We start from the raw sequence: 21,947 nt of genomic DNA, 5'->3' as shown, positions 1-21,947 counted from the left end.
GGAGACAGTATGCCAGCCTCAGGGGTCCTAGTCTAAGAGGGGAGGCGGCCAGACCCTTCTTGATGCAGAGGATGAGTTTTCAGGGCCTAGTCTCCTGCTTTCCCCCAAGAAGGCTCTAGACCTGCTCCCTCGTTTCCCCTGAGTGGCTCCTCTACCACTTAGCAATGGAGACAATTTACATAATGCATCGAGTGTGAGAGCAATAATGGCTGGGGAAGCAGGGTGCCCGTTAGTGGCTCCTCAGAGGGAAAATACCTGCTCCCACACCACTGCCTCCTCCTCTAGCGAACTGGGCTGCAAGGCTGCTGGAAAGCAGGTGCCTTTAAGTGCTTGGCTGCTGCCAAGAAGGGCCCAGAAAGGATGTGCCAGCCCTGGGACTGGGGCTGGAGCAACCTCAGGACAGAGATGCACACGGGAGGAAATTTCCAAAGCACCTGTTCTGAACAGAAATCCACCCAGCTATACTCCTGGAGTCCATACCCCTGCTGGGCCTAGGCCCTGCATCCTGATCCTTCCCGGAGGAGGAGGCCACTCCAGCAGGCGGCATGCTGTAGTTGGGAGGCTGGGTGGCAGGCTGCAGCTGCCCGGGAGGTGGCCACGTTCGAACACAAAGGCAGCGATGGAAGGGGTAGATAGAATACATACAAATTACTGGCATGGTAATTGCTTTTTATATAAATGTTCTTTTTAAAAGTTTTCCCCGGTGTGAAAGTCCCTCTTTAAAAGGAATAAATTCACTGCACACCAATTTATTCCACACTGGTAGATGGAGCATAATGAAGGCTCCTCCGTCAGCACCTGATCAAGAGGCAAGTGGCTGCCACTTGACCCAGCTTCCGGGTCTCCCTGCATGATGATGCAGTGCAGTGGCAGGGCCAGGGGTCTTTGAGGGGCAGCAGGCCTGCCTGCCAGGAGTCAGCATCAAACCCAGACTCTAAGACTCAGGTACAATTTCAATGGATCCCATCAGTGTCCCAGGAGCTGTGCCCAAATGACGAACATGAAACAGGGGCAGCTGCAATCACAGCGATTCATGCTGATGGGGAGGCGCACAGGGCTATGGGAGCTGGGGAGCATGGGGGACCCTCACTTTCTAGGGTCAGGTGAAGGGAGGTGTTAAGAAGGCTTCTAGGGCATGAGGCCTCCCTGGCCTGCCTGCAAGGCATGCAGAGGAAACTGGATTGTGACAAGCATCTAGGGGTTGTAAGTGGGAATCATTTGTCTTGTACTGTAGAAAGCTCCCTGGTGGACACTAGCTCTTCTCTAAGCCCAAAGGAACCAAGACAGCTCCCCCTGCCTTTGGAAGGTAGCTCTTCAGTGGATCCAAGTGTACTGGAGAATCACCTGACCATGCCTGCAAACTCTGGAGGATGCCCCCGCTCCCCAGGAGGCCCAGGACCTGGAAATGAGGCTCTGGCTCCTTGCTCCTTACCAGCCACAGCTCTCTCATCTGTGAAACGGGGACAAGGTCCTAGGTGGCCTCACCACCAGCCTCTGTGAGCACTGGATTAGGGATGAGAACTGCCTTGCACAAGGCCTGTGATCTCCACAGTAGGGATGTTTGGTCCAGCCCCACCCCAGGACGCACCTCCAACCACCTGGCAGCCTGCCCCCATGCAGGGCTGCTGAGCAGTGACAGGCAGAGTGACTGGGGGGATGCTCACCATGCATGGGGGAAGTGTGTGTGTATGTACTCCTCATCCACAATTGAGACTTCTCAGCTTTGCTAATTAATCAGCTAAGTAGTTCTCACCTGCTGAGGTGACAGAGTTCTCCACACCTGCCTCCTCACAGTCCCACCCTACTCTAATGTGTGCCTGCTCACACCTCCACAGGCAGCACTCAGAACCGCACATTTGTGTACACACACATGCACATGCTCACCTTCTATGACCACTCCCATCTGTGGACACACAAACGCTCACATGTTACTTACAGCACTGACGCACACGGGTTCACTTGTTCTCTTCTCCGTGTGCGGGCATGTGTGCTCACATTCCCCATGCAGCACCATGCATCTCTCATGCACCATGATCAGCCCATGTTCTACCTCACACGAGCCTCAGCAGGTCAGGAACTGTGTCTACAGTGGATCACAGGACCAAGAATCTCCAGGGCTAGCTGCCTTCCCAGTCTGACTGCCTGCGCTCAGGTGGACTCCTGGAAAGCCTGGGCGTGACCCTGCCTTCTGGCCATGGTCTCCATGCCCCATCTGATGGGAACACTGGATTGGGCCTGCCAGAGATTCCCGGCAACCCCCATCTTCTGTCTGTACCTGAAAGATGCAAAAGCTGAAGGCAGCAGCAAGTATCAGACATCACTGGCCTCAGCATTGATCTGGAGGGATTCCTGGAGGAGGGGAGCTGCGGGCTGGGTTTAAAGCTGGGAAGAGGTCTGTAAGGGGGTAGGGGGAGTGAGGAGAGTGGCAAGTGGACTTGAAGAAGCTGAGTGGTCTAGTGAGAGTGAAGGGGAGGACACCCAAAGGTCTGAAAAAGGCTCCTTGCTACCCCAGCCTGGTGCCACACACCTGGGCCAAGCCTTCAAGTCACTCTAGGAATGGCCAGCCTCCCTGGCCCCAGACCAGTATCTGGGTAGCCAGCACACTCTCACATCCAGCTCCTCTCCACTGCTGCTGGGCCCTCCATACCCTCACAAAGAGCAATCCAGGGATCATCTATGCTGAGTCCTGGCAGATGCCCCATGCCTGCTACATCTCCTAGGGCATCTGGCATCAAGGCTCAGTCAACCCTGATGCACTAGTCTCAGTTTCTCCATGGGGGCGGATGGTTCCCAAGGCCGAATGGGACAGAGTCAGAGCTCAGATCTGTCCCTTTTCAGTCCTCAGAGGCCCGCCGCTTTGCTTCTCCATCTACTGAATAGTTACTAGCTGGGCACCTCCTCCATGTCAGCCTTGTGGGCACCTATGGACATGTGTACCCCACAGGCATATGTACACACCTGCCTGCCTGCGTGTGTGCACAGCCTGCCTCTCCATCCAGACTGCACACCCTTGCATACTGAGGTCAGGCCCTCAAGCTCCAAGGGTCGGTCACTTGGTTCCCTGCTTTAGGAGAACCCAAAGATAGACAAGGAGGGGGTGTGCCCAGGAGCCAACCCTTGCCTCAGTCTCTCCCCCTCTCCATGGAGCAGGCCAGCCTCTGTTCAGAACTGTCATGTCCCAGGGCTGGGAGACAGATATAAGAAAAGGTTTATCGCTCTGTAACTTTCTCCAAACATAAAATCTCCGCTTACAAGGTGAGGGCAGTCACACTCAGAGAAGGTGGAGAGCGGCCATGCTGAGCCTCCATCTCCTGTCTGGTTGTGGGGAATGCTGCTCCTGCCACCCCTGGGGCTGGCTGTGGTTTGTCAGAACCAATTACTTCTCTGCCTCTGCCAAGTGCTTGGGGCTCCACGAATCTGAGGCAAGTGTCCCCGTGGCTGCCACTGATCCAGCAATGGAAGGGAGTGAAGGACGGGGGAGGAATGCAGATTGGGTCAACTGTCCCCAGGGGGCCGAGCATGAAACCCATTCAGCCTTCCGTCCCCAACCCCCATCTCCCACCCTCGAACACCCAGACCAGCCTCCGGCTCTGGACATGGCAGCTCCGTCCCTTTTCAGAGATGGATGCATAGGCCATGGTAGCTCCGTCCCTTTTCAGAGATGGATGCATAGGCCAGTTGGGGTGACAGCAGACCCTGGCTACTCTTCAACAAGATGCAAGGGCTGAGTTCGAGCTGATCTCTCGCTGTCCTGCTGTAAGGTCAGCCTCCCTAGGGACCTCTGAAGAGAACCAGCAAGTTCATCAGAATACTGTGTGTGTGTGTGTGTGTGTGTGTGTAGGACTTTAGGAAAGTTTCACAGACAAACCTTGCTGATCCCCAAGATGGAAGGATTGAGCGGCCCTCTCTTCAGGGAAGGGCCCTGCAGCAAAGCCAAGGGTTAGCGACTAAAATCTTCCAGGCAGAGCAGTGCTGTCTGCCTAGGGAGGTTCTGCTCATGGCCACTGAGATTGTCTCTTCCTTAAACTGAGGGACAGAGAACCCAGGCAGAGAACCTTCCAGAGATTCTGAGAGATTCCACCCTCAAGAACCCCCGATCCTCAGCTCTGGCCTCAGCCACTCTATTTTCTTATGCACTTATGCACTAACTTCTCCATTTCCAACGCCAACATCTAGGCACAGGTCAGAGCTGGGTGGCTTTGTATGACTCCCTACTCCATTCCATCCCCTTCTCACTTTTTTTTTTTTTTTGAGACAGAATCTTACTCTGTTGCCCAGGGTGGAGTGCAGTGGAGCGATCTCGGCTCACTGCAACCTCCACCTCCCAGGTTCAAGCAATTTTCCTGCCTCAACATCCCAAGTAGCTGGGATTACAGGCATGCACCACCATGCCTAGCTAGTTTTTCTATTTGTAGTAGAGACGGGGTTTTGCTATGTTGGCCAGGCTGGTCTGGAACTCCTGACCTCAAGTGATCTGCCCGCCTCAGGCTCCCAAAGTGCTGGGATTACAGGCATGAGCCATCATGCCCAGCTGTCCATCCCTTTCTTTAAGCCCATGGGGCCTGAGAGACAAGGTGTCAACTTGTTGACTGATTGGAGAAACTGACTCACAGTCTTCCGGGGTATAGGGGCCCTTCCTTTTATCTCTGCCCATCTCCTTCCCAACAGCATCTCTGCAGCTAGCTCCCTGGATTTCTGGCCAAATAAATCACCTACCCTTCCCTGGTCCACAGGCCCTGTTTTTTCAACCTCTGCTCCAGTTTGGTGGCCTCTGTGCCTCTCTTAGGGAGATGTCCCTAAAAGGTGTCACGATCAGCAGAGATGAAGGGACCAGTTTCTAAACCCCTGGATTGAATCAAGCAGAAAGGACACCTTGGACATGTGAACTTTTCTAAACTGTGATCAACCTCTGGAAGGGCAGGCAATGACAGCGGTTGTGGGGGTGGGGGTGGGATAAAGGCACCCCACACTTATGCAGGGCTAGGTCTGCAGCTGTTCCTTGCTCCTGTTCGCCTGAGATCTTCATGTACCCAGTGAGACAGTACTGCTTGGATCCCCATTTCCCAGGTGAGGGAACCAAGGCTCAGAGAGGCAGGACAACATGTCCCGGGGTCCCATGGTGCCTGCGCTTCCTGTCCGCTTCATCCTTTCACCACCTCCCACCATCCAGCTGCTGCTCCTGGCACAGGCCCTAGGTTCAAATCCAAATCCAGCTTGGCCTTAGCTGTGGGACCACAGGCAGGTCCTACCTTCAGAAGGCACAGCTTTTCCTACCGCTTCTCTCCCACTCCAAGCTGTTCCCTATCCCCTGGGAACTGATCTTGGAAGTGCCCTCTAGTGACCTGTTGGCACAAGCTGGAAGCTGGAGGCCCCTCTCCATGACTGCACCACCAGCTGATCCCACCCAGAGATGCTGCTCCCACAGACCTGCCCCTCTGCGCCCATGGCCTCCATAGAAACCTGGGGGGCAACTCCCCGCTGAGGCTACTCAGAATCCCAGAAGGCTCGAAGCAGGGTTCCCTGCCCCAGCCCTGCCCTGCCAGGACTCTAGGAGCCGGGGGCCCATGTGCAGCCAGGCCTCTCTGGGGCCTTCCTGCCACTGCATCTCTACCTTGTCTAGGCTGTTCTGATACAATACCCTCATTCCAGGGGTCAGGAAGAGAGGAGGCTTGGCAGGGAACAAGGGACTGAGAAGGCGACCCATACCTGGCCCAGCCTCAGCAGCCTGGAGGAGTCACTGGGGTGGGGGAGGCTCCAGGTGGCTGGTGCCACAGAAGGGGTGGCCAACATGAGCCAGGGTCCCTGGGACAGGCATCCCAGGACAGTCCCCCTGCCCACACAGCCCCTCTTTTATGAGGGCGTGTGGAAGGATATGGGTGACCTAAGCCAGTCAGCTGGCCCAGGCCAGATGACTGCCATGGATGAAATAGCTTTAGAAAAGCTTCTCAAAAACGGAATTTTCTCCTGCCAGCAACGGAGTGTGTGTGTATATGGGGGGAGGGGGTGGGGGGGGTGTCAGGATGGCAACAGCCACTCCCCATCCAATCCTGTGTCTCCCCACACGGTGCTCAGGAGAGAACATTCCCAGACTTTACAGTGGGCGGGCGAGGAGGGTACCAGAAGAGGCTGCCCCCAGGTCAGGGCCTGGGAAGCAAAGAGGTAGAGAGCAGGCTGGGTTGGGGGGACACAGAGGGGGTCTAGGCAGGGCTTTGGTCAGGCTCCTGTGCATCTGCCTCTCTCCACTCAATTATGCTCGAGCAGCGGCCTCACCACGTCTCAGACGCCCTCCTGGGAGCCCCCCCTTTAGCCCCACACATCCCCGCTGGGTGCCAAGCAAGAGGACCATATGGAGGGAATAATAAGACAATTAACTTTCCATTAAAGAATAATATATGTGGGTTTTTAGGGAGGCAAGCGACAGCAATCCCTATCCAGCGGCATATTTCACACCCGCACTTCCCCATCGCCCCCCACCCTTATGCGCCCCACATCCCCATCATCTACACCAGGAGACGAGGGCGCCGCTGGGCCTCACCAGGAGGTGGCTGGGTAGAAGGGTGGAGGCTGCGCGATGAGCAAGTGCAGAGCCCGGAGATGCTGGCTTCAAGGCTGCAGGAGCCCTGCAGAGGGGCTGTGCCGCGCTTGCCACCCCTTACCTGACTCTTGGTGTGTCAGTGCGACAGCCTGTGCCAGTGGGGGACCTGGCCAAGGAGCTGCATGCCTGTCTCCTGGGGGCACATGTTAACCACAGTGCTCTGGTGAGAGGACCTTCTGTGGGGTCTAGGGGGGACAGCTTCTTGTGTTCCTCTTGCCTGGCCCTCTGGGCGCCCCTTCCCACCAGCTTCCTTCTTCCTCTTCTGCTCCAGCCCCTCTAAGGTTCTGAGGTTCCCTGGCACTTGTGGGCACTGCTAATCCCACTTTGGATGCCCAGAGGGCACCCGCCCAGAGTGTACCCTCCCTAGATGGGAACAGAGCTCAGCCTCAGCCAGCGCCCCCAGAGTCAGTGTGTGAGTGTGCATGTGTTTCAGATGTTGGTGGTGCTGGCTGAGGAGGAGGGTGGAAGGGGACAGGGGGAGGCCTGTCTCAAAGGCACCTGCAGAGGGGCCCTGTCCCACCTACCTGAGCCCCTCGGGAAAGGGGCCCTGGACATGGCCAGACTTTGGTCAGTGCCGGGAGCCAGCTCCAGATGTGGTACTCCACAAATATTAATTACACATTCCTGAGGAGTGCTGAGCAGACGGGGCACAGAGATGGCTGGGGGCTGACAAGATGGAATAGATGGAGTAGGACTGTGCCACTGTCACTGGTTGGAAAAAGCCATTCCTGGCTACCCATAAGAAATGGAGACACACAGACACCATTGACCTGAATCACCATGACTGCCCAGAGAAGCACAGAAGTGGGAGGGGAACAAAAGACTCAGGTTGGGGATTTCCAAGTCCTGGAGTCCCATTCTCTATGAATGCAGGCTCAGCAGTCTGGGGGAGGGGCGGCCCCGGGTAGCTCCTCTGCTAGACAGCTCCCCCGCCACCACTCAGGGCTGGCCTGCCAGGGATCCATTATGAGAGTGGCTGGTGGAGACAGCAGCCAGGGCCTCAGTTTCCCCATTTGTATGATAGGATCACAGGGATAACTAGCAGCATGTAGCTGGGCTAAGGCCATCATGGGGTTAAGGCAAGCAGGACGTGGGTCACGCCGTATGCCATTTCTGCCCTGACCAGCAGGCAAGCTATGAGTGGTTGATGAGGACTGGGAAAGGCTCCCATGGGTCCAGAATTGGCTTGAGCCTTCCCAGAGGGGTAGCCTGTGGCCTCCAAACATGGCTGTCCCGGGTTCCTGCTTCTAGCCCAGCTCTGGCCAGGCAGCTCTAGCCTCAGCCTCGACCCCAGGCAGAGGAGCTTCCCTCCTTCTATAGAGATCCTCCAAGGAAAGTGTCTCTCTGAGGTCAGGAATGCATCCCGGGGCTGGCATGCCTCAGGAGCCAACTGATTCTTCATCATGTCTGACTATAATCTCTCCTGCTTTGCCTTCCCACCAGGTTCCCAGCGTTGCTCCCCCTGGACCCTAGACACCTAGCCAGAAGAGGGTAGGTTCCTGGCTGTATCCATCAGAGTGACCTGGGCTTCAGAGAGGGGAGACCTGTCCCAGCTCCACATCCTCCCCACCCCCATTCCCCATGCACCCCCAGGCACCTGATGAATTATTCATCCTGATCAACTTCATTATGTAAATGAGCTCAGAGCCCAAGCATATGCACTCTGTTCTCCCCCAGGATGGGACAATATGGTGCTGAAGTGGGAGGGTAGAAAAGAGGCTCCAGAGACCTTGCTGAGGCCCTAGGGGCTCTGCAGGGGGAGAACACAGTAGGGTCTATACTTTTGTGGCCTGTTGAGGGCAAGAGTGGGCCACGGGTTGGGGGAGTTGGGCTGGGGAACCCAGGAGGATGCAACTCAGGGTGTCTGGCCAAGCGTGGGGGTGGGGAAAATAAGTAAGCACCAGGCCACAAGGAGAGCTCCAGCTATGCACTAGCTGCGATGTTAGATGAGGAAATGAGATGGGGTCTTCACAGGGAGTGCCCACATGCCACAGAAGTATGCCACAGTTTCAACCTGCAAATGGGCCAGTCTGCACCCAGCCATGCCCTCATGGGGGTTATGGTGAGGTCAGGAGGAGGAAAGTGCCAAGGCAAGGAAAACATTCCCAAACGCTACTGTCTGCAGTTTCTGCACTCTGGCAGCTGCCAGCCCTCATGGCTCCAAGCTACTGGGAGTGGGGCAGCCTCTAGGATGGGGGCACTCAGGCTGGGCAGCCTTTGAGGGGAAGAAGGTCAAGGGGCCTGGATGCCAGATCACCCCAGCTGTTTGGGGGCAACTCAGAATCAGCTCAAGGAGGGCTGAGGAGGGGCAGCCCCACTGGGGGCCAAGGCTGTCAGCTTGGCAGAGCTGGTGCCAGGGTCTGCAGCAGTATCACAGCTGGGTCAGAGCTTTTCTCCAAGCATCCTCCTGACCTATCAGAGCCAGGTATGGGCTGGGTACATGGACCACCTTCATGTGCATTTGGAGAGCAATGGTGGCTCAGTTGGGGTCAGGGGTGAGTTGTGGAGGGCTAGGGAGCAAACTGGTTGGCTCCTCCTGCTCCCACAGGGTTGCCCTCTTCCTCTAGAACTCTACACCTCAACCCCCAATCCCCACGCCCACCTCACCAGAGTGCCCCGTGCCAAGAAACAGCCCCAGAGCTGTTGGCAGGAAGTAAGAGGCTGAAGAAGCAGATGAGGAAAACTGGAGCAGGACAGACAGCCGCTGGAGGGCTGGCAGCCATCGGCAGGCAGAGACACTCCACCAGAGTGCCAGGAGGAGCCGGGGACGCCAGGTCAGCACTTCTCTGCCTGCCTGCCTGCCTGCCACGCTGAGCACGGCCCTGCTCTGGCCCAGCTCCCTACTGCCCCAGGCTCATCTTGTCCATCCTACCAAGAGGGGAAGTGGAGCCAGAGCAGGAGCTGCACGTTGGAACAGCAGTCAGGAGCCCTGGGTCCATGCCCCAGCTCTGCTACAAGCCAGCAGCATGACCACCTTGGTGACTGCTGGGAGGCAGAGGGTGGGGGAGACAGGCTCACTAATGAAAGTGTCTGGAATTTCTCAAGTCCCATCAGAAAGGAAGGGAAATTATCCCTGGGAGTGAAAATGATCAATGAGAGAAATTCAAATTCGATTTCCAAAAAAGGGGCATATCTGTATCAGCCTGTCTATTGCTGTTTTCACCGCTTCATCCTCCAGTCAGACTTCCCAGCCATGTATGGGTCAAGAATGAGGATCAGAGAGGATCCAGGGCTCACCCAGGGGCACATGATGGTATGCTGAGCTGGGATTCCATCTCTGGTTCTCACAATCTAGCAAGCTCACTGGTCCAGACAGACCTCAGCCATGACGTATGAACATTATTTTCTCATTGCCATTCAGAGCCTGAGTTGCCCGTGAGTATAAAATAAACAACATCTTTGGCTGGGCGCGGTGGCTCACGCTTGTAATCCCAGCACTTTGGGAGGCCGAGGCGGGCGGATCACGAGGTCAGGAGATCGAGACCACGGTGAAACCCCGTCTCTACTAAAAATACAAAAAATTAGCCGGGCGTGGTGGCGGGCGCCTGTAGTCCCAGCTACTCGGAGAGGCTGAGGCAGGAGAATGGCGTGAACCCAGGAGGCGGAGCTTGCAGTGAGCCGAGATCGTGCCACTGCACTCCAGCCCGGGCGACAGAGCGAGACTCCGTCTCAAAAAAAAAATAAAAAAATAAAAAAATAAAATAAATAAATAAATAAACAACATCTTCAGGCTAAAGGTTTGAGGCATGAAGGATTATTGACTGGAGGAGTACAGTTAACTCCTGATATGGGGTATAGCTTATGTCCCGATATGAAACTTGGAAAGGTGCTGGCTGCACACATCAGGGAGCTATCATTCCTTCATTAGCCCACACAGCTATCCTTGGCAGTGGCTACTTGGAGCCTGGTTAGTGCTGGGTGCTATTCCTGAGCCTAAATTGACTCCTGTTCCGGAACAGCTTTTCCTACAGCACTTTCTCTGGAAAGCTCTGCCGGCCTCCAAGTGCGGCTGAGTCATTGAGAGTTCACAGGAAGAGACTGTGATGGAGGCTGCTGAGATCCAAGCCCAGCAACCAGGAAAGGGGTGTTTAGTGTCACTGGGCCACTGGCAGGGAGGACACAGACCTCCAGACCTGGACTCTCCCTCCCCACGGCGTTGCCACGTCCTTAGCCACCCATGACCAGCCCCAGCCTGTGCCAGAGGTCCTACATTCACACCCAATGTCAACACACTGGCTGCCACCCCCACTTCCTGGGCACCAGCTATAAGCTAAGCATGAGAAAGGGATTGAGGACAACCCCCACGGTCCCTGCCCCACCGAGGTTACATCTGCTGACCCTGGCCCTGACCAACAGGGACAACAGGAACACAGTGGGTATATAATCCCCAAACCCTGGACTTGGACTCCCGACTGAACCAGCAACAGTAGGTCGGCTTACTCTGCTGTTCTCAGGCCAACTCTCAGTGGGAGACCCCCATTTAATCCCCTGCTCAGTTCTGGTCAATACCTCCTGGCCCAAGCCCCCAGCAACAAGATCCTCAAAGACCGCACGTACCCCAGGAGTCACAGCTCCATCACTCCAAGAGCTCAGCCCTCCCAGCCTCTGCATCTCCACGTAGAGAGCAATGGCTCAGGAGCCCGGGGCCTGACAGCAGCACATTTTGCAGCTTCCGGAGGTGACGGATGGCCTGCTCTTCACATCACTATTTCAAACATTAACATAATCTCCCAGGATGGATGTGGTGGCTAGTGCCTACTCAATCACCCCTCCCACAACTTGATCCCTCATCCCGCCAGGCATGGGATTTCCACTGTCTCCTGCTACAGCACCTCAAGCACCGCTTTCGGGCTGGCATGGATCGGCCATCCCATTGTTTCCTGGATCCTTTCAGCTCCCGTGCACCCCCGCGTCCACTGACCCCTCCTGGGCCTGGGCTCTCATCCCAGGTGTGCCTCAGACACAGTCCTCTCCCTCCCAAAAGCCCAAAAGGCTCCAAATCCCTTTCAGCAATAGGGTCATCGTCCAAGCCGGGTGGTGGCTCTGATCGTTGCCTCAGGAAGAGCAGGCCAGGCCCCAGAGGCGCACTGCCCATCCAGTCATGTCCCACCTGCCCCCATGGGCCCATCAGGTCTCACCACACCAGGACCTCCATTAAACCAAATCTTCCTCACTCCTTATTTCTGAAGCTTTCCCCTCTTCCCTGAAGAGACAGCAAGTGGCACTGGGCTCACCTCACGGAGCTGCTGGACGCCTCCAAAAATCCGCATCACGCCATCGACCTCCTGCTCCAGACGCCGGGCCCAGTGCTGCATCCTGTAGGCAGAGAGAGGAGAGAGGTGTCAGGAGGGCCCGCCCAGAGCTGCAAAGCCCCGCCCCAGCCAACCCGGGGGCACTGGGGGCAGCTATCCACTCACACCCCAATTTTCACTAGAGGAGGACCCACAGCAAGGAACCAGCAAGCACCTGCGATTCCCCTTTGAAGTCCAGACCCGGTGGCCCAGGTGCTCCTCATGCACTGTGGGGTGGCGGGGAGGACAGAGGATTGCATTGTGGAAGTGCTGAGGGAGCTCAGCGGCTCGGAGAAGCCTGCAGTGAGGCTACTTTTCATTGTGAAGAGCCAGCCCTTGATGTAGCTGCTCTGAACTTGGGGACTTCTGGATACCAGGGAGGAGGGAGACATGAGGGAGCCTCAGGGAGTGAGGTCTGCTGGATCTTGGAGCCTCCTGTTCCCAAGGCCAGGTGGGGCCTAGGGAAGGGGAGAGAACACTGCTGTCACCAAGTCATTGTATAACTGGGCAGGTGCCTGCCCCTCTAGGTCTCACCTGAGCAGTGGACGTGGAGAGTTCCAGATTAGGCAGCCCTTGCCTATCCAACACCCTGGTAGACAGACGCTTACCCGAGGCTCATTGCTGGATGTCCAGCAGGAACCACCCACTCATGAGTCCACTGCAGACCATCCTGCCTCACAATCCACCTGAGCCACATCCTGAGCAGGTCTCCCTCACACTGGTACCATCCTAGGATTGTTTTTTGTTTCTTTTTTTTTTTTGAGACAGAGTCTCACTCTGTCGCCCATGCAGTGGCGCGATCTCTGCTCACTGCAAGCTCCACTTCCTGGGTTCACGCCATTCTCCTGCCTCAGCCTCCCGAGTAGCTGGGACTACAGGCGCCCACCACCGCGCCTGGCTAATTTTTTCTATTTTTAATAGAGATGGGGTTTCACTGTGTTAGCCAGGATAGTCTTGATCTCCTGACCTCGTGATCCGCCCGTCTTGGCCTCCCAAAGTGCTGGGATTACAGGCATGAGCCACCGCACCCAGCCCACCTTGGGATTGTTTTAACCAGTTTGCATCTCAGCTTCCTTCTCTGGAATATGGGGATAATTTGGGGTCACCTTTCAGAGTGTTATAAGAACACATGAGAATAGGTAAGTCAAGGGTGTTCACTGCACGGGGATCTTTGTGAGTGGACAGGATGGACAGTTGGTCACATGGCCCTCTATTCTCAGACCCACAACCTGGAAGAGGGAAGGAGTCTGGGGCAAGGCCTTGCCTGGGTTCAGATGCGTGATCCACTCCCTTAAGCAGAACCAGATCAGGCTAGCGAGCAAAACCACACTAGACCTTGCTAGAGGCCAGCCAGAGAGAACCACACAGAAACACAAAGGTTTCTTTGCCCTCATGCATTGAAAAGGTATCTTTGCCCTCATGCATTGAAAAGGTATCTCAACTTCTCCATCCCACTTGACACACTCCCATTTTACAGACCAAGACCTTTCCAGGCAGGGTGCACAAAAAAATTACCATGAAGATTTAAATAAGCCATGGGTCAAACACAGCCCACGGGGTACAGTAGGGGCAGGGTGATGCCAGGCCCCCAGCCTCTGGAGGTACCCCGGGAGCCATGGGGTCCAGGAGATTGCATCTGGCCCCAACTCCCTGGGCCTGCTGCCTCCTCCAGTGCCACCTGGGCCAGGACTGTTCTGGCTCCATGGGTCAGAAGAGCCCAAGCCTCTACCTGGCCTCCTACCCTGCCTCCTCCACTCAGGCCTGTGACTAGGGGGGCTGGGCCCATGCCACTGTATGTGCCTGGGTCGGTTGGCATGGGAACTCGGAGCAGGAGGCAGGCAGATCACTAATTGCCATTTGCCAAGCTGAATGTCAGGACCATGATGGAAAAAAAAAAAATCAACATCAAAAGAAAGAGGTATTAGCTTCGGCTTGTTGCTGGCTGAGCCACAGCCGGATTCCCTCCTCCGCTCCCCGCCACAGGGGAAAATCTAACCCTGAGTGCGGGTGGAGGCCAGGCTGCAGGCTGGGCTAAGAAGGGCAAGCAGGCCTCAGCCGCCAGCCTGGGGAGGGCAAAGGGCAGAAGAAAATTGACAGCCTGCGTGACCCCTGGCCCCTGTCCACCAGGGCCTGGTTGTGGGTGGACAACATAGCGGATGGCTCCTTTGTGCTCCTGTGATGGAGCCCTGGGGGCTAATGTTGGGATGGGCTATCACAGTCAGCCAGGCAGGGGGCAGACAAATGGGCAGAGTGAGGATCTGATCCCCGAAGGGAACAATGCGCTCTGCCCTGGCCCTGACCCTGACCTCAGCCACTCACTGGTGTAGAGGACAAAATGCCAATCAATCCTTCCTGGGACTCATATGTGCGAGGGCATCCACTATGTACAAGGTGCAGTGCCAGCATGTCACCTACTTTCTCGCTTCAGTCCTCACAAAGAGGCAAACATTATCATCCCACCTTATAGATAAGGAAACTGAGGCATAGTGGGTTCAACTGACCTGTCCAAGGTCACCTATCCAGGAAGTAGTGAACACAGGACTTGCCCTAGAAGTGTGCTGGAGTCACAAAAGCTGACTCACAAAAGCTGATTCTGTGCATCTCTTCCCAACTCTGCATTCGGTACCATCACCTGAAGAGCTTGAAATAGGTCGTGGTGGGAATATTTACACCACAGGAATTGGCAAATGCTAGAAACCATGTTTTTCCCCCTAGAGAACAAATTGTAAACATTTACCAGCACATTACTGATTCCACCCCAGGCTGTTGACTCTTCTAGTATGTCTATAGGTCTCTGCTTCTAGGATTTCACAGTTAAGTAAAAGAAAATTAATTGGGAGAAGAGACATGGATGCCAAGTTTTATTTTGCTCAGACAACACATTATTATAATCATCATCATTTCATCTAAAAAGGCTATTTCAACACTAAAATAATTTTTAGAAGAGCCAAGTCTCAGGATAAAGTTCAATCCTTCCCCAAGACATACACGCTCGCTCTCCCTGCCTCCTTGTCTGTCTCTCTCTTACGCAGTCTCCTCACTCCCACCCTGAGGCTGAGTAGCTCTAGACTCTGCTATGGGCTGCAGGAACTGGCCTGCTATGACACAGCAGGCCACACACACGTCCTCCCAAGGTCTAGGGGTGGCTCCGGCCCTTTGCCTGGCATCCTGGACCTGCTGGGCAGACCCCAAGCCCTAGCACATTGCCCAACAGCACAGTGCCAGGGAAAACAAGTTACTCTGATTATTCACTTAAATCAAACTCAATTAGGAGGCAATATGTGTGTCTCAGAGTTAAAAAGAAAATAATTCATTCCATTGTCACAGAGATGTGACTTTGTGGGTTCTAGGACTTCACCAGTGTCCCAGTGCCAGCTCCAAGGGGGTGACACAGAGGCACTGAGGGGGCCAGGAGTTGAGGATGCACCTGCACTGTTCCTGCCTTGTGGCCAAGAAGCCACCCACCAAGCCAGGTCCAACCCTGGCCAGAGAATCGTACTCACTCCAGCAGAAGGGAGGGGGCCTTGGAAAGACAATGGATGCATGAGAATCCCTGCCCCCACTGGGTCAAAGGTAAGCTGATCAAATCCTGCCCAGACTTCCCTCTGCTTGGAATCAAGTACCTGGCTGGCCAATGCCTCCTTGACCAGACAATGTTGCCCACAAGCCACATACCCAACAGGGAGGTTGCTGGCTCCCTACATCTTTGTAATTTTCCATGCTTTTCATTGAGATGACACTGCTTATCCCTAATTGCTTCTAAGTGCCAAACTAACAAGGCAGTGAGGGGAGAGTGGCCAGGAGGAGATGCAGGCATCTAGGGGCTGCAGTGGCTTAATGACTGGTGTGGGCACAAGAAACTAGGGATCAAGTCACGTCCTCCAATGTGCCCGGCCCTAGGGAGGTGAACACATTATGGCTCCATTTCCCAGACAAGAAAATTGAAGCCCCTGGCAAGGATGGGTACAGGGTCACATACTTAGAGAGAAGCAGACCTGTCCTGACTCCATCTGTTCCATGACCCCATCTTTCCAGGGCATTGTAGCCTTTGGGAAGCCTCAGGGGAAAGGCACTTCTGCTGCTGTGTGACCTCAAAGAGTTCTGTCCCTCAGAACCTCAGCTTTTCCATCAGTAAACAGGGGTAATAATGACTGGCTGAATAGTCAATCCACGTTTTACTGGCAGTCCCTTGAAGGCTAGCAGCTCATGCAATATAGCCCCTCCCCTAAGATCTAAGGACTTATTGAGGGCTCAGGACATCTTCTATGAAAGTTTGTTGCGGGTGGGAGGCTTGTGGGAGGGGCACTGCAGAAGAGGCCTGGCAGGCTGAGGCAGCTCTGCAGGTAAGAAGATGACACCCTGTGTTGCAGGATGCCAGGCCTTGGTTTCCAGGGCATGGTTCAGAACCAAGAGGAGTTGGGGAGGAAGAGGGGATATCACTATCAGGCAAGGAGTGACATCATCTGTGCGTGGGTGAGGAGCTGCAGCTGAGGACCTCTTTTTTTTTTTTTTTTTTTTTTTTTTTTTTTTAAATTAGACATTTTTAATGTACAAAAGATGAGAACCACAAGGTAACAGGATAGTGAATGACTACAGGTGTCCTGGGTGCATTTCTGCACCTAAAATCATATAGCACTAAATGTAAATTACATCAAAAAAAAACAAAGGTCATTTTATCTTAGCTGAGGACCTCTTTAGCAGACAGGATCATTGAGACCCCAGCCTTCGCATGTCAAACTGCAGTGCATTCAGGTGGGAACTTCCAGCTTAGGGGCAGCTGCAAATGCTCATGGGAGGGGGAGGGTAAAGAGGAAGGGGGTTGGAACGGGGAGGAATGGGAACAGGAACAGGAACAGGGAGGAACGGGGAGGAAGGGGGAGGAAGGGGGAGGAAGGGGGGAAGGGGGGAAGGGGGAGGAAGGGGGAGGAAGGGGGTAGGGGGGTAAGGGGGAGGAGGGGATGGCGAAAAGGGAGAAGAGTCCGTGTGCAGATGCAGCAGCATAGATTAAACTGTTGCCAGTTGTTAATTTTATATGTGAAGTTGTTGATCAGAATGTGATTTAATTGTACAGTATAATCCAGGCTTTTGGAATAAATTATGCAGAAAACTCATCTATAATTAAACAAATCAAAAAACCAGAGACAGGTGACACAGCAGGTTCACCCTCAGAGGGCACGGGTGGGTGTGGGCAGCTGGACCCAGCAGAGGGGCAAGAAAGGATGGGGGAGGGGCTCTGTTCAAGGGCAGACAGGGGCAGGCCCCAGAAGGGTCAAGGCCTGGTAGGGAGCGAGGGGCTCGGAACGCCCGAGCTCTGCCTCTGTGGGGCTTCTCACCACTCACATGGAGGCATTTTTTGTCATCAAAGCCCTGCTGCCTCTCCCAGATGGCCTGTCTGGATCAACTCTGTTCCACCGGGCACGTATAATCAGTCTGTGGCCTTCCCTTCAGCTTGGCAGTTCAGCCACTGCACTGCATGAGGGAGTGAGGGGTGGATACTAAGGGTGGGCAGCAGGGAAAGCAGGAGGGCTGGATGACAGGACAGGATGAGGCTGGGACAGGTGAGGAGTGTGAGGGAGCAAGCACAGTGAAGGCCACTGCTGCCAAGTGCACGGTGAAGCAAACTTGGCAATGGCAGGGCCCCAGGTCTCTTGCTTCTCTCATGATAGGCTGGCCAATTATTCTCCCAGCTCTGGGGAAGGCAACAATTTAAAATCAAGTGCAGGCTGGGCATGGTGGCTCACCCCTGTAACCCCAGCACTTTGGGAGCCCGAGGTGGGCAGTTTGCTTGAGCCCAGAAATTTGAGACCAGGCTGGGCAACACGGTGAAATCCTGTCTCTACAAAAAATACAAACATTATCTGGGTGTGGTGTCATACACCTGTAGTCCCAGCTACCCGGGAGGCTGAGGTTGGAGGATCGCTGAGCCTGGGAGGTCAAGGCTGCAGTGAGCCAAGGCCATGCCACTGTACTCCAGCGTGGGTGACAGAGCGAGACTGTCTCAAAAAATAAAAATAAAAACTATAAAATATAAAGTGCTATTTAATTATTCTGGTTATTTCCACTGGCCTGCTACCTCCCACCTCAGCACCTTTGCAGTCTTCTGAAGGGGAAAGACAGGGTGGAGAGGCAAGCAGGCCACTCCCCCATCCTAGCCTGGAGAAGGCATGCTTCCCCCAGCAGTCACTCCAAGCTCAGAAAGCAGCTGAAGCAGGGCTTGGAACAAGGCTGGTCCCTTCCCTAGGCCCTCGACCTGCGCAAACAGCAGGAAGCTCAAGGGTGCACTCCAGGACGATGGCATCTCCTGGGCCACCTTCCCTGGGGAGTCCTCTCTGACCACTCGGGTGGATGTCCCTCTGTACCTAGTGCCTGAGTGTACTGAGTGTACAGTACCTAGTGTACTGAGTGCCTAGATCCAGCCCTAGCTTTTGCAAGACCTTGAACTAGACCTTTCCTGTTAGGCTTCCATTTCCACATCTGGAAAATGGAGATAAAGTTCACCATTCCTTTCACCTCCGAGGAGCTAAGTGGAAACCACAGCCTCACATGTGGGATGCTAGCAGTGACGGCTGCCCCACACACTCATGGCACACAGGCCCATCCAGAAGGTGGGACTGCTCTCACCACAGTCCAGCCTCCCTCCTCAAGCCTGCAGCTCCCTAAACATGGGATGGTTGTGCCTTCTCCTTAGACTGCGGCCTCCAGGTGGGCTGCAGCCCCTCTCTGCACTGCCCCCAGAGACCCAATGCAGCAGAGACCTGGTGGGGTGCCTTGTCCAAGGAGCCCTGAGGAAGGGCAGGGTTTCCTGTGACCAGACCTTCCTTCCTGCTTGTCCATGCAAGAGAGAAGACTCAGATTTCAGCAGCTTTGGGGGCTCAAAGCCCAGGGCAGGGCCTCCCAAGGATGACAGGGCTGGCAGAGGGCAACAGTCTAGCCGAGGTCACTTACTCCCCAGAGGCCACCCAGGCCACGAGATTACAGTGCCTTCAGATGTGGTGGCAAATCAGCACTGGCCTCACACTACAATGACCACGGAGGGGACACTGAGGCCAGAGTGAGAGGGAAGCATGCTTGCTCAGCTGATTCATGATAGAGTAAGGCTCCCCAGCTAGCCACCTACCACTTCGCAAGCTGGCAAACCAAGGCACAGAACACAACGGGGGCTGGCCCATCTTCAACCTATTTGTGATTCAGTTGAAGGGACCCTAGAATGAGCAGCATGATGCTTCCAGGAGCACCGTCCCCATCTCACCCACTCATCCCATGCACACAGGATCCAAGGCAGCCCAGTTAGCACAGAGACCTTGGAGACCCTGAGGAGCTGGGGAGGGGCAGGTGTTGCCAAAGCATGAATGGGTCCAAAGTCATCTCCCTCGACCATGCGTGCCTTGGGACCCTGCCCAGATACTTCCTGGTCCTCATGAGGTTATTAATTACAGGGCTATCCCTTCCCTTTCTTTGCCGAGAAGAGCTTTTCCTTCTAATTCGTGCTCTGCTGGGAGGCAGCACTCTGTGCCTCCCCCTCAGACTAACGGTGAGCCATCATCCGGCATTAATTAGGGCACCAGGTCCAGCCCAATATTTACTCATAGCAGCCTGCTGGGTTTGGGGGAGTGGAGGAAAGCAGCACAGCCTGGAGCCAGGTAGCAGCACTATCCAGGAATGGAAGACCCCAGGTGGCCCACTCGGCTCTGCTTCTTGGCCTCTGCAGGTCTCAGTTTCCCTCTCTAACCAAGGAGTAGTAGCCTGAGGCCTCCATGGACCATTTAGGGATCCATATCTCAAGGGGTCTGATGGGGACCCTCCCTGCCTGAGGCCTGAGCCAGTGGTGACAGGCCACTGCACTGCCTTAATTCATCTGCACAGCAGCCAGATCACTATCCGCGATCCTCAGAGGGAAACCGAGGCACAGAGCAATTGAGAGATGTGCTCCAGGTCACAAGGTCACAAACACCCGTCAGGCTGCACATACCTCAACTCAGAACATCAGTCTTCAATGCCCAGCTGCGGGTGTGGCTAAGGGGCCTCTTAAACTCAAAGTGTCCGAAACGAGATCCGAGATCCTGACAGTCCCTTGGGACCGTCTCCACCTCTTCTCCCCACTCCCTGCCTCTGCTGATGGCAGCTCCCTCCGTTCAGGTCAAAGACTTGGGGTGACCTAGAACCCACTTTCTCTCACACCCACATCCAATCTATCAGCAAGTGCTACAGGTTCCACCTTTGCAATGTGCCCGAATCCACCCACTGCCAACTGCCTCCCTGGCCGGGCCCCATCAGGGTTCCTGCACCTCTGCAGCTGCCAGCTCACTCACTGGCCTCCACCTTCTGCCTGGCACCTGCCTCCCCAGTCTGTTCCCCTCTACACATGGCTGGAGTGCCCTGCTGTCATGTCCCTCCTCTGTCAACTCCGTCGCACTAGGGGAAAGTCCAAGTCCACCCAGTGGCTGCACCCCCAGTAGCCTCCCTGACCTCATCCCTTGGTGTGGCCTGAACATGCCCCTATAGTCCCTGCACAGGCTTCAGCACATGCTGTTCCCTCTGCCTGAAACAGTCTCTCCTCAGAAGTCCAAGGGCCTCTCACCTCCCTCCAGTCTCCACAAACACGTCACCTGCTCCGTGAAGAGCTCCTTGCCCCTCCATTTGAAATTGCACCCCCCCAGCAGCAACTGATCTCCATGTCCCCTCCTAGGGTGATTCTTTTGGCTAGTATTCCATCAGACATCCTCCCTCTTGCTTACTGTTAGCCTCTGCCTTGGGCTGTGAGCCCTGAGCCAGGAGGCTCCTGCTCTCCTGCCTGGAAGAACAGGCCATTTGCTGAGTGAATAAACCTCCCCAGAGTCCTGCTGACCTCCCAGGCCTCCTGTCCAGCTTGCGTGTGGCTGGCCACGGGGTAGGCAGGCGGGGTGGGCAGGGGGAGCCTGCAGAGAGGTTGGCAGCGTGGTGGCTGCCCCAGGGCTGGCCCAGGAGGCCCTCCCTTCCCCTGGCTCCTTTCCATATGAATTATTAAGGCTCATTTATGATGGGCCTGCCCAGCCCTGTGGCTTCCGTGCATAATTCATGGCTCTCCCAGAAGGCCCTGGTGCTGGAGCAGCCACTTCTTCCAGGAAGCAAGAAGAAAGTGCTGAGGAAGAGTGACCCAGACCTGGGCTGTCCTCCACTCTATCTCTGCCACCCTGTCCCTAAACACCAGCCACCCAGCACCTGCACCCACCCCCACCCTCACCCCCATGGAGCTCTCTCCTGTACACTTGGGTTCTGGTTCCCGGAGCCAGAGTCCATGGGCTCTGCACAGGCTCACCCACTCCCCCGTCTGTAGCTTGGTTTCCCATCCGTGGACTGACAAAACTGAGCCACCCTAGTGGTTTTCAGACTGCTCCAGCAGCAAGATCATTCACCTTTTATTTTTCCAACAAAATCCAATGTGGACCCCTAATATGTAACTGGTGAGGTAGTTATAAATGTATTTTAGAAGGTAGCGCTGGAAAACATGACTCCGTATTGAGTAAATAATCATTATAAACGTTGAGGCTGTTCTGAAGCATCTGGATTCAGGGCCCATGGGGGCCTCAGCAGCTCCCACCACCCAGCACTCAGTTTATTCCTGTGTTTTGCACTCTACTGAGAAACTCCTAGGATACGGAGACAGGCAGCCACACATGGTAACAGTGACTTACAGCTCACTATGCAGGGGTCGGGGGAGAACCCTTTCCTGAGGCCAGGGGTAAAACCAGCAACTGCCCTGGTAACTGAGGCTCAGGGGTCGCCAAGGTGCCAGCACCAGTTTTCTCAGAAGTCTAGAGCTGGGATATAGCAATCAGTGAGAGGCAGTAACAAACAAGCCCGGGCCTTCCAGGGGCAAGGCAAAGGGTCCAGACCAGGGGCACGGGGACAGGAATCCAGGAGGTGGATCCAGGGTTCTCCAGGCCTGGAACCACCCACCCTGGCCACTGACACAGACTATGTGCATTTTGGGGTCTGCGATACCTGCTCTCCCCAGCACATTCCCCAGCTAGTCAGGCACGATGGGAACGTTAAGTCCTGCCCAGGCCCATTTCACAAATGGG

General features: G+C 55.2%; 1 protein-coding gene across 4 annotated transcripts in view; it reads right to left on the bottom strand.

The window, feature by feature from the left end:
• The window catches only part of CACNA2D2 (calcium voltage-gated channel auxiliary subunit alpha2delta 2), a 141,791-nt gene that overhangs the window by 102,033 nt on the left and 17,811 nt on the right, over positions 1-21,947 (bottom strand). For all 4 annotated transcript variants that reach the window (XM_030811702.1, XM_030811704.1, XM_030811701.1 and 1 more), the window contains exon 2: positions 11,830-11,911. In XM_030811702.1, coding sequence (XP_030667562.1) covers positions 11,830-11,911 — 82 coding nt within the window. The remainder of the gene's footprint in view (positions 1-11,829; positions 11,912-21,947) is intronic.

This window comes from Nomascus leucogenys, chromosome 4 (assembly GCF_006542625.1).
Source record: "Nomascus leucogenys isolate Asia chromosome 4, Asia_NLE_v1, whole genome shotgun sequence".
NCBI lineage: Eukaryota > Metazoa > Chordata > Mammalia > Primates > Hylobatidae > Nomascus > Nomascus leucogenys.
The sequence above is the reverse complement of the archived record's forward strand: the minus strand, read 5'-3'. Positions and strand labels throughout refer to the sequence as shown.